The 12,666-nt window shown below is 41.6% G+C and overlaps 1 protein-coding gene across 1 annotated transcript in view; it reads right to left on the bottom strand.

Moving 5' to 3' along the window:
• Window positions 1–4,975: 4,975 nt before the first annotated feature.
• LOC143300721 (meckelin-like) overlaps window positions 4,976–12,666 on the bottom strand; it is a 46,264-nt gene continuing 38,573 nt past the window's right edge. Inside the window, 3 exon segments of the mRNA XM_076614600.1 lie at window positions 4,976–9,491; window positions 11,630–11,772; window positions 12,479–12,581. Of these exon segments, the coding sequence (XP_076470715.1) occupies window positions 9,411–9,491; window positions 11,630–11,772; window positions 12,479–12,581 (327 nt within the window). The 3' untranslated portion in view covers window positions 4,976–9,410.

Here is a 12,666-nt window from a genome sequence, read left to right as displayed (position 1 = left end):
CATCCCACATAGTTTTCAGGTTCCAAGTACAACTGGTTGACATGAATACTTACATAGTGCCTGCCTTTATCAATCAGAGACGAAGCTCAAACATGGATCCAGATGCAGGCTTTGATAATAATAATAATAATAGTAATGTGCATTTATATAGCATTTACCCTGCAGCTCTACGTGCATTTAACAATACATCTAGTATAAAACAGACACAGAAATATAATATGAAAATGTTCAGATGCAAACTCACTAAATAAATAAATTAAATAAAACTCAATGAACCATCACTCACAACTCCCACACTTCTCACCCTTACCTCACCCCCCACCCCACCCCCCACCCCCACCCCCGCCTCTTAACACAAACATTCACTGTTGTGATGAATAGTATATTTAAAACAATATACCAAAACATGTATTGTGACCAATGATTCATATAATATTACAAACAAACAAAACATAATCCAAAAAATTTGTTTTGTTTTTGTTTAAAACAAAGGAATGCATTTGATGAAAAGCAACACTATCCATAAACAATAATAAAGAACAAAAACAATGAATCATCTTCACATGCAGCATAATCTTGCGTAATGCAACACAACCCACAAACAATAATTGCAGTAAACCATTTTTATCTGGAACAAGACCTTGCGTAATGCATCATAATCCACAAGCAATAACAAACAACAATAAACCAGTTCTATCTGGAGCATGATCTTGCGTAACGCAACTGAATACACCGAGAAGCCATGAAGCAAAACTAAATCAGCTGTGCACATATTGCAGTAGACCCAACACCACATCAAAACACCAAAACTGTGTCGTCCCACAGATCCCCCCAAGAGGTAATTAGTCTTTATAATACACTGTCACCATTTTAACCTCATTTACAGTGCTGGGAAAAAATACACACAAAAAACGTGATGTACAAATACACAATCTCACACTTCACCACAGTAGTAAAATAAAGAAAAGGAACCGAGTTTTAGATATATCATAGATAAGTAGAATGAGAAAAGTTCACCACCATTTGAAAATGTCGTGGATATACAGACACATTGAAGTTGTGGTTTTAAAGGCGTACTGGTGATCATGTATGTAGGTACATGTCTAGATGTGCTGTCTTTTCTTTTCTGTTACTCACAGGAGGAGTTTGTATTATACTCCATGTTTGGTGTCATACACTGTACCATGTCAAACTGATGCAAACTAGGCCTATCGGTTTGCTCTGCTTGGCCAAATTTCGCGCGGCTAACAGTGAAAAGACGCCCCTTCTTGCCCGGTCCGCTCTTAGCCAATCAAACGCCTCTAAAAGCTATAAGCGCTGAATCATTCCTTTGGCCAAGGCTCTCCACGCCATCTTGTCAGGGTTTTGCTCTGTCTCGTCTTACAGGGGTGTTTATTTGTCATGATTATTGACATACATGTAGATTTTTTTAGGGAGGGGTATGGGGGGAGTGGAGGGGGTGTGGCAGTGTATTTACCCCAGACAAAACAAAGTAAAACTCAATTCGTCACTGAAGAACAACAGTACAAGAAAATACCCTGAATATTGTACTGTACTTGCACAACACTGCAATATCAGTTCTTCACTCACTGAATACTCCACAATTCAGATACTCTGAAAGTCTCTCTGAAAGCGTTTGATATCAACCCTGACTCCTGGGAGGAATCTGCATTGGACCGTGACAAATGGCGCGCTGCTGTGCACAAAGGTGCCAAGTTGTGCGAGGTCAACAGGACTGCTGCAGCTGTTCAGAAGAGGCAGGCCAGAAAGTCACAGGCAAACAAGCTCCCTGGCAATGATATGCCTGTCTTTGTCTGCCCCAACTGTCAGTGAACATTTTGTGCGCAGATTGGACTATTCAGCCATCTGCGCACTCACAGATAGATTCATGAGCATCCCCCTCCCCCCCCACCACCACCACCCTGCCCCCATCCCCCAGCTGGATGACAACGATGGTCATCATCGATCTCGATGGACACACACCACTACTCCACAATTCCCTTTATGGCACCAATCCATGGATTTCTACAAGATTATTAAAGAGATCGATCATCATCATGAAAAAAACAAACAACAAGAGGCAAAGCCTTCAAGACTCACTTGTGCTTCGCGCTTTATCCAGTAAAGGAAACATGAGGGGGGAAAAAGAGAGATTTAAAAAATCAATGAAAAGTGCTCTGTTTTACATATGATAAATAAAATAAGCTTAGGAGACCACAAAAAAAAAAGGCATATGAGCAGGATTGAACCATGCACGTTCAGTTCCAAAACAAGCAGACTAATCCCTACTACTGCAGCTCATCTGACATCATCTGACTAAATTAAATATTCAAAGGAAATGTTGACGTTTTCTTCTTCGTGCGATACATAGATGTGAGTGTAGTGGACATAATAACACCGTTTAAATCATGTTTTTTGTGTGTGTTTTATTATATCTCAATTATTCTTTTATTTTAGCAGTAAATGAGACGTTGCCATCACTTCAAGAACATTGCAACACATGGCAGATCTCTAGATCTGTGTGAACCAGTCAACAACCGGCTGAAAGAAACGATGGATTCAATTTTTCTTTTATGTTCATTCCAGTTTAATTCAGTGTCCACCTTAGAATATCTATATGCAGTAAACACGTCGATGGTGTATTTGGTATCACTGTATGTGACACAACCTACCTTCTAATAACTTTAGAATTTTCAGATTTCAGAATGAGTCTCAACGAAATAAACCATTAATGATTTGCAAATACTGCTTAATTCAGGAGACTTACAACCTTTTTATCGGTATGACTGAAGATTTTTTTTCATACTATGTTTAAGCCAAATTTGGTATTGGCAGACAAAGTATTTCCAGAAAAAATGGCCATGCTAAAGTTAACCACACACACACACACACACACACACAACTGAACACTGGGTTATAACATAGACTCACTTTGTTTACACAAGTGAGTCAAAAACAAAAAAAAAAACCCAACAAATCCAGCAATAAAGACCCTCCGCCCAGTGCTCCCCTTCCCCTTCCTTGACCTCCCCACCCCTTCCCCCTTCCCCCTCAAAGGCCTAAACAACAGTTCACTTTATCTTCCCAAACCTTCTGGACATAATAACATTACAAGTCTGGCCTTGCAAACCTTCTGGACATACTAACATTACAAGTCTGGCCTTGCAAACCTTCTGGATATACTAACATTACAAGTCTGGCCTTGCAAACCTTCTTGACATACAAATATTACAAGTCTGGCCTTGCAAACCTTCTGGATATACTAACATTACAAGTATGGCCTTGCAAGCCTTCTGGACATACTAACATTACAAGTCTGGAGATTTCCAGTGGAGAAAAACTAAGAACTTTCAAAAGGACCTCACCCACCGTTTCAAGGAACTAGGGAACTTACAAGCACCTCACCTGAGTTTTAAGGACCATAGTATAACCCATGTCTTCTACACAAAATGATAAACTTTCGTAAGTTTACAAGGCTAACAACGTTGCACACGTTCCCATACTTTCTTCTGCATTTTTTTTTAGGGGGGTGGGGTCATCTTTTCATGTAAGTGTTTTTGGACAGACCTTAGAATTGTTTGTCATTTTTACATCATGGATGTATAAAAATAAAACATTCCTATATACATGCAAGCATGTACACACACACACACACACACACACACACACACACACACACACACACACACACTACTTTAACCTAATTCTGATTTTAGCAATAATTCGTGACTGCCATCCTTTGTAATATGATTACAATCGTATGTCTCAATTCAAAGACAGACCTTTCCAGGAACTTGACCTGTTACCAGTAAAGCAGATACTGTTCCTATCCAGCAATAAATCACATGGGAAATGAGTATCTATAGCCATTTAATGAGCAACTGTGTAATGAACAGCACTCTAAGCATCTTGTTAATGAGCATCAGTAACTGAGTGTGGCAGTTTCATGAAAAGAAAAGGATAAGTTTGTTAAAACAGTAGCACTTTTCATCCAACAGCACCTAGGAAGCCATTCAACCGTGGGCAGTTCACAGCTTCAGCATGCTTCAATGCCATACTGATGCAGAAAAAATGCAGAGGATATACGGTTTTTCCTCCAAGTTCTGTGTGGACACACACAGAGAAATACTGTACAGGAGTTAGTTCCACCTTCTTTGCAGTTCATGCATATGTAGGAATGTGAAAACTGTTTCAATGAGACACGTTTTGATGCTAGAATAATGCTCTGGCGCAGGGCTCGGTGAGTCAACACTACAGACAACAACCCCCTGCATTCAGTTCTCTCTCCCATTCCCCCAACACCCCCATCCTCTTCTCTTTCTCAACCCCTACACTCTCTTTCTTTTCCCCTTCCACACTCCTCTTTTTCTCTCTCTCTTTCTTCCGCAAGACCAAAATGAGAACGTGACAAGTTACAGAAATAATCTTGCATGCAACTCCCATCAACCTTACACAGGGACACTGGTTGCTGTCTGCCTTCAGTCTGCCACACAAAGAGCCAACACACATCACATGCATGATGAAAGATGGAAAGGCGAAGTCTTAACTCGTTCAGCCCTGCTGGCTGGCGTCAAAACTTTGTTTTGGTAAAATGATTTCCACGTTCCTACATAAACTGCAAACAAAGGGAAGAAACTTCAACAGTATTTCCGGCTATGTCCACACATGTCAGTTTGGAATAAACAACGGTTGATTTCAGAACAACTCCTGCAACTTCCCTCATGTCAGTATGGCAGGAAAGCCTGCCGCGGCTGTTGACTCCCCAGGACTGAACGGGTTAAACGCTGCCTGCTATCAACACACAAGTGACTGTGTGACAGGACAGGGTCAGAAAGCTTGTTAAAGCAAAAATAATAAATCGACAAAAACACATTCCCTCCACCTCCCAAGACCCCCCCCCCCCCCCCCCACCCCCACTCTCCCCTCCCCCCTCTTCCCCAAACTCCTGAAAGGAATCAATCTTTTAGTCTCGATGTGCAGTTCCACAGCGCCAGCTACCGAATCTCTAATGTGTCTGCACCAACCAGTCCAGGTTGGTCTGATACTGTGCACACCACTGACAAGATGAGACAAGACAAGAGAAGACAATACATATTCTTCGTTAACAAGGGTAATAGATGAGCAACGTACATGCCTTTTTTTTGTTTTTGTTCACATCAAGACCTCACCCTAAACAGGGCCTAAAGTGAAAGAAGCAAACGTGAGCATTTGTTCCAGATGTGTAAATAAAATAAAATAAAATAAACAAAACAAAAAATACCTCTACAATCCTGTGACAAAGGAATATACACAGCCTGAGAAGAACAGAGAGAAAGGCGCTTGAAATTCATTTCACAGCATTAACAGTAATCATTGTTATTTACAGCAAAGACAACATGACATGGGAGGTAACACTATGATCTCCACCACTTTGACCATAGGACATTTCTTATGCAAGTGCAGCAAATAAATAAATAAATTTTGAAAAAAAATTAAAGCATACAGACTAATGCAAGACATTTTAAGTGACAGGAGTCTTGGCATAAAAAGCGGTGCACTGCATACAGATCAAATCAATAACTTGCTGGCGTAAAAATATTTTCCCATAAAATAATCTTTATACATTTCAGGCAGTTAAATAATCAATCAAAAACAAAAAAAAATGATCATAAAAAATAAAACCCCAAACCAAAAAACATGCACAAGATTTTGCCTAGATTGTTAAGTGGAAAGGACGGATTTATGTTCACCAAAAAATAGCAAACCTTTTCAGTTTGCATCACAAAAAAACCCATTAAATAATGATAAAAGGACGACAAATCAGTTGAAAATGGTTTGAATTAACTTTTCTTTAACATTCCATGCAGAATCTTCAATGATAGAACAAAAACAGGTAGTTAAAAATAAAAATATGGGAGTGGAAGATTCTTTACTTCACCTACGTTTATTCCACATTTGACATGTACAGTCATGAAATAATGTACATGTGGAGCAATATTATATAACATGGAGTAATATCCACATGGCAAGGTTCATGTAACATTTTAATGAATAGAAAAATCAATGGATTTCAGCTTTCAGTTCCATCAATATACAGTCATTCCATTAATATAGAACTGGTAAGGTGGCTTTTTGCATAGTCCGCTTCTCATTGAGGTAAAACAAAAAAATCTAAATGAAGTAAAAACAGATTGAGATAGTACACCTCCAATATCAAAGAATTCACAGTTTTGCTACTGCTATCAATTTTCATAAACCCACACCATAAACAATGATAATAATAGTTTGTGGTGTGAACAAATTTAGAGATTCGATTTAAAGTAAACAAGGCGTGTGATAATGCCAATGTCGGTTTGCGACCCTGGTATAGTCATCATTTTAATGACTTTTTTCCCAGCCACTTGGCGAGTCCTTCTTGTATGAAATTTTCACATAATGTTTTAGTTGATCCAGGGACAAGTCAATAAAAAAAAAAAAAAGAATTAAAAAAAAAAAATTACTTGTCCTTCAAAACTTCACCTTGCCGTGTCCAGTAAAGAGATGGTTGATAAAAGTACCTTCCAGCAGTGCAATGATATGTCAGCAAACATGATTCAGGACATAAGTAATATGTACTGCAGGAAAACAGGATGTCACTGTTTGACGCTGAAGGTTCACCACTTCCAGAGCCGGAAAACCCAAACGTGACCACGACATTCTGCTAACTGCTCTAAACGAGGCCCACGTGACGAAACATTCCAGGCCAAAGTCCATTAAAACATGTCACTAACAGCAAGCACTGCACACGTGACTCTCACCTGAGAGGCAGGAACGAAGGGACTACATCTACAATTTCCAGGCTGACTCATTTTATTCATACAACACACCTCGTCTCAGTGAGACTGTACTCTGCTGTGGTACTGTTTTTGAATACCAGACTGAATGGGGGAGGTGTTCAAGACGAAAGGGGAGGGGGGAAGTGTCTGCACTAAAACTGACTGCTCAGTCACACTTTCACTGGCACAGTCCACAGGCTTAACAGCCAAGTGGTTTCAGTGTTGGACTTTCAATCTAAGGGTCCCGGGTTTGAATCCCAGTCACAACACCTGGTGGGTAAAAAAAAAAAAAAAAATTGAGATTTTACCCTTCAACAGATATGCAGACCTGCTGGTCCCTGAACCCCCTTCATGAGTGAATGCATGCACTCATGTTAAAGATACCGTAATCCGTATCAGCGTTTGGTGGGTTATGAAAACAAGAACATACCCAGCACACAGCCCCCCTCTCCAGCCAAAAATGTGAGTGTGACTGCCTACATGGTGGGGATAGAAATGGTCATGCATGTAGACGGGCGCAATAGCCGAGTGGTTAAAGCGTTGGACTTTCAATCTGAGGGTCTCGGGTTTGAATCTCGGTAACGGCGCCTGGTGGGTAAAGGGTGGAGATTTTTACGATCTCCCAGGTCAACATATGTGCAGACCTGCTAGTGCCTGAACCCCCTTCATGTGTATATGCAAGCAGAAGATCAAATACGCACGTTAAAGATCCTGTAATCCATGTCAGCGTTCGGTGGGTTATGGAAACAAGAACATACCCAGCATGCACGCCCCCAAAAGCGGAGTATGGCTGCCTACATGGCAGGGTAAAAACGGTCATACACGTAAAAGCCCACTCGTGTACATACGAGTGAATGTGGGAGTTGCAGCCCACAAACGCAGAAGAAGAAGAAGAAGGTCATACATGTAAAGATATACAAGTGAATGTGAGAGTCACAGACCATGAACAAAGAAGAAGAAGAAAACATGCACAGTAAAACATTGTTACCTGACAGACATGTAAAGAGAGCATTTCCACCTATCAACCATAAGGTTAAGTTGTCCCCGATCATTGGAGGGGTGGGACTTTCAAGCCCTGATTGAGGACCTATATTTCACAAACACCTATTGCTCTCTCTCCATTGCCTGCAACCCCTTCCCACTGGTTCTTTTGAGAAGGTGTAAGTATTTCTATGCCAGCACTGAAAGCCACTTTACTGCTTCATACTAATGTAAGAACAGTTTATGATACCTGCAAACCAAACACATTTCTCTGAGCATAGTCTTTGCTTAATTCAGAAAGGCAGTTTTGATGACATTTGCACTTTGTTTTGCATTGTTCATTGAATCTGAATTTCATATCATTCTTTAAGGTAATGGATTATAGGTCTGGTGATGGTCAATACGGTGAAGCAGGCACAAGAAATAACTTGACCAACTTGAATCAAATCTCATCCTTTTCTGATTGAGGCAAACAAACCGGCTGATCGGTCCACTCAATGCAGGTTCAGTGTGAACGTGAATGTGACTGGCTGCAGCTCAGTTTCATCATCTAGAGACGAGTAGTTTGACACACCACCCCAACACACACTCAATGCACCATGTGCATTGTGAACCTTGTGACACACCACCCCAACACACGCTCAATGCACCATGTGCATTGTGAAACTTGTGACACACCACCCCAACACACGCTCAATGCACCATGTGCATTGTGAAACTTGTGACACACCACCCCAACACACGCTCAGTGCACCATGTGCATTGTGAAACTTGTGACACACTGCCCCAACACACACTCAATGCACCATGTGCATTGTGAAACTTGTGACACACCACCCCAACACACGCTCAATGCACCATGTGCATTGTGAAACTTGTGACACACTGCCCCAACACACGCTCAATGCACCATGTGCATTGTGAAACTTGTGACACACCACCCCAACACACGCTCAATGCACCACGTGCATTGTGAAACTGCCAAGTGTCCTTCAACATGGAAGCAGGTGGGTGAAACCAGCCAGCTGGAAATGAACGCGTTTCAACATTTTTCATGTCAGTGTAACACCAGAATAAATTTCCACTGGATATACAGACTTCACAAAAAGTTAAAGACCACTAAATATGGAGAGATGATTAAAAATTACGCAGACAGTAGAAAGTCTATCACTGGCCTCTCACTGAACACACTTGTGCACCACAAACAGCTTGAAAGATGCATCTGAAAAATCAATATTTCAACCCCAAATTGACAGTTTTTAAAGTGTTTTATAAACAATGGCTGTGGTTTTTCATTTTTAAAAAAAAGAAAAGAAAAAAAAGAGCACCTGCAAGAAAGCACCTCTAGTTGAATAAGAGTGGTGCTGATTACACTGTCTGTGCTGCTTACTGAAAATTCAGCATCACTTCCCCATGACCCAAAGAAGAAGAATGTGCAAGTTACCAAGTGGTCTGTTCCTTACCTTATTGTGAACCCTGTAGTAACAAACACAAGACACTGTCAGTACAGTCGTCATCACTGCTAAACCTTCCTCTCCCACGCCCAACCCCACAACTCGTCTCCGGGTGAGGTCACAGGTCGTTTTTCAGCCAGCCAGGACTGCCGATGACTGGCACTGCCTGTAGCGCTGTGACCTAGATGAGGAAGCGTTCATCCACCAGCGTCTTCCGTGCCAGGTTCTTCCGTCCAGCCGTGTCTCGGATTATGTACACCAGCTGAAACATCGTCAGGCACCAGTATGGGTGAGGAGAATATGTGTCAGGAGAATAATTAAAATAGAATGAAAAATTTAGACGGGCGCAATAGCCGAGTGGTTAAAGCATTGGACTATCAATCTGAGGGTCCCGGGTTCGAATCACGGTGACGGCGCCTGGTGGGTAAAGGGTGGAGATTTTTACGATTTCCCAGGTCAACACATGTGCAGACCTGCTAGTGCCTGAACCCCCTTCGCGTGTATATGCAAGCAGAAGATCAAATACGCGCGTTAAAGATCCTGTAATCCATGTCAGCGTTCGGTGGGTTATGGAAACAAGAACACACCCAGCATGCACACCCCTGAAAGCGGAGTATGGCTGCCTACATGGTGGGGTAAAAACGGTCATACACGTAAAAGCCCACTCGTGTGCATACGAGTGAACGTGGGACTTGCAGCCCACAAGCGCAGAAAAAGAAGAAGAAGAATGAAAATTTAAAAGTAATGAAAATATAATACTGGCTCCAATCTACAATGTACATGTATTGATGTATGACTTGTTGATCAAAACAAATTTCTCTGTGTGAAATTCAGGCTGCTCTCCTAAAAGGAGAGCACGTTGTTAAGAATTACAGCAACATCCTTATTTTTCTTTCTTTTTTTTTCTCTCTGCAAGTGTATTTGTTTGACCATCAAAATGGGCTTTTCCACAGAATTTTGCCAGGCACTACTATCTTGTTGCCATGGGTTCTTTTACGTACGTGGGACCTCACTTTATTGTCTCATCCAGACTTTCACTCATCCAGACCACAAATCAAGGTCTCGTGGAGGGGGATAGAATTCTGGCAAGTGTGTCATACCTGCCCAGACTCCAAAATAACCCCTGTATTAGAACTGCAATTTTCAGAAGTGTAATGGATGTTTTCAGTAGTATAAATGTGGTGGCATTTCCACATGTTCTCCCATTTTCTTGCGTTTACAGTCACTGCCAGTGAGCTTTCTGTGCAAGTGAAATGCATTCAAAAAAGCTAGACATGTGAGTCTCACGGGGGAAAAAATACACAGCATGTACACGTAAGTTTCAGTAATCGTATGGAATATACAAGACAACTTGAAAATTTTCTTCTCACGTCTGTTTTTTTACAGTTTGACAAGACATGGCTCGGCAGTGAAAGCTGAGGCCTAATCATCTCCGCCATTTAAACCTGCCACAATCTGAGTCAGCTACCCATTTCCACTTGGGTGGAGTGAGGAAAATCAGAGTGAAATGACTTTCCTGCGGACACAACACCATGCCAAACCAGGGCCTCTAACCCTGACCGTGTAGAAACACTATCATCAAGTCTCACCTCAAACCGTCTCCCGTGCAAGACAGCTACCACTGTCTGTCCAGGTAAGAGACTGTCACTATCTTTCGCCCACAGACTGGACATGACACACTGAACAGCCACATGCACAAAAGTTCCATGATGTGCTGTCCTCTCCGTGCCCAAGTGGAGAAGCAGAACGCACCACTGAACATTTTCTCCAGGACTGCAAGGACCTCAAGATGTCTGCAGGAAGGAAATCTAGCCATCACCCACCACCCTACAAGACAAGCTCAACGGCCCTGTGGAAACTCTCCACAACAGAACCATCCACTTCATCCTGAGCGCATATCCAAGTGTAAGCAAAACCAGAAAAAGATGAAGCAATGAGTAAAAACAAAATGGAAAAGACAGCCTCACGGGACATGTCCTTACTAGCACGGAGATCAATGCTTACGTTTGTGACCAGGAAAACGATAATCCCGTCCAGCAGATAGTTACTAGCAGGGGGATCAATGCTTACGTTTGTGACCAGGAAAACGATAATCCCGTCCAGCAGATAGTTACTAGCAGGGGGGTCAATGCTTACGTTTGTGACCAGATAAACGATAATCCCATCCAGCAGATAGTTACTAGCAGAGGGATCAATGCTTATGTTTGTGACCCGGAAAACGATAATCCCGTCCAGCAGATAGTTACTAGCAGGGGGATCAATGCTTACATTTGTGACCAGGAAAACGATAATCCCGTCCAGCAGATAGTTACTAGCAGGGGGATGAATGCTTACGTTTGTGACCAGGAAAACGATAATCCCGTCCAGCAGATAGTTACTAGCAGGGGGATCAATGCTTACGTTTGTGACCAGGAAAACGATAATCCCGTCCAGCAGATAGTTTTCCCAGATGAGGTCGACCATGCAGAAGAGCAGCGTATCAAAAATGATGAAAGACATCTCGCAGCCATACAGCAACATCTGGTCGAAGGAGTGACCGTTATCTGCAACATGAACGACATTCAGTTACCATCATTTCAAATACTGTAATTATCGTATAATAATCACCCCTGAAAATGGAGTATGGCAGCCTAAATGGCAAGGTAAAAAATGTCATACACATAAAAGCCCACTCACGTACATACAAGTGAACGTGGGGGTTGCAGCCCACGAATAAAGAAGAGTATAATAATTCAAAAAAAAAACACTTACAAACTCCACTATTCATCTAAAAAACAGATATAATCTTGCAACAATACAAAGTAACTAAAAGGATTGTTTCCTGGCTCTACAACATACAAAGGAAGATAATGTACTAATCTGCTACCCACTGTGTTCCAGCACCCCTGGTCAGAATCTGGAGCAGATCTGCAGCAGATCACTTTATTCTTATCCTGTTACTAAACTTGAACTTAAAACTGAAAGCTATGACTATGAGGGCGCTTATCTCAACTCTACCAGAAAAAAGGTCTTTTGGGACATGTCACTTAATCTGACCTTAAAAGTGAAAACTAAGTAACTATACCAGGAAAAAGTGCCTTTGCGTAAAAAAAAAAATCACTGTATATGCAGGTACAGAAACTGAAAAGCCTATACCTGCATATGCAAACATCCAAGCTTGCAAGCAGGTTCAAGAGTCTTTTTTTTTTTGCATCTGTGTAAAAGAAAAGAAAGTGTAGGGAGTGCATGGTATAGGGATTTTGTATTCACCTTTGTAGAAGATGCCTTTGTCAGTGGTGTCGAAGAACTCTGTGTCCATCAGACTTTCCAGCAAGGTCTTGTCCTTCACCACGTAATCCACATCCCTCAGAGACTGAACACACATACCCATGTTCCTCAGAGACTGAACACATATATCCATGTTCCTCAGAGATTAAACACACATATCCATATTCCTT

This window comes from Babylonia areolata, chromosome 26 (genome assembly GCF_041734735.1).
Source record: "Babylonia areolata isolate BAREFJ2019XMU chromosome 26, ASM4173473v1, whole genome shotgun sequence".
NCBI lineage: Eukaryota > Metazoa > Mollusca > Gastropoda > Neogastropoda > Buccinidae > Babylonia > Babylonia areolata.
The sequence above is the reverse complement of the archived record's forward strand: the minus strand, read 5'-3'. Positions and strand labels throughout refer to the sequence as shown.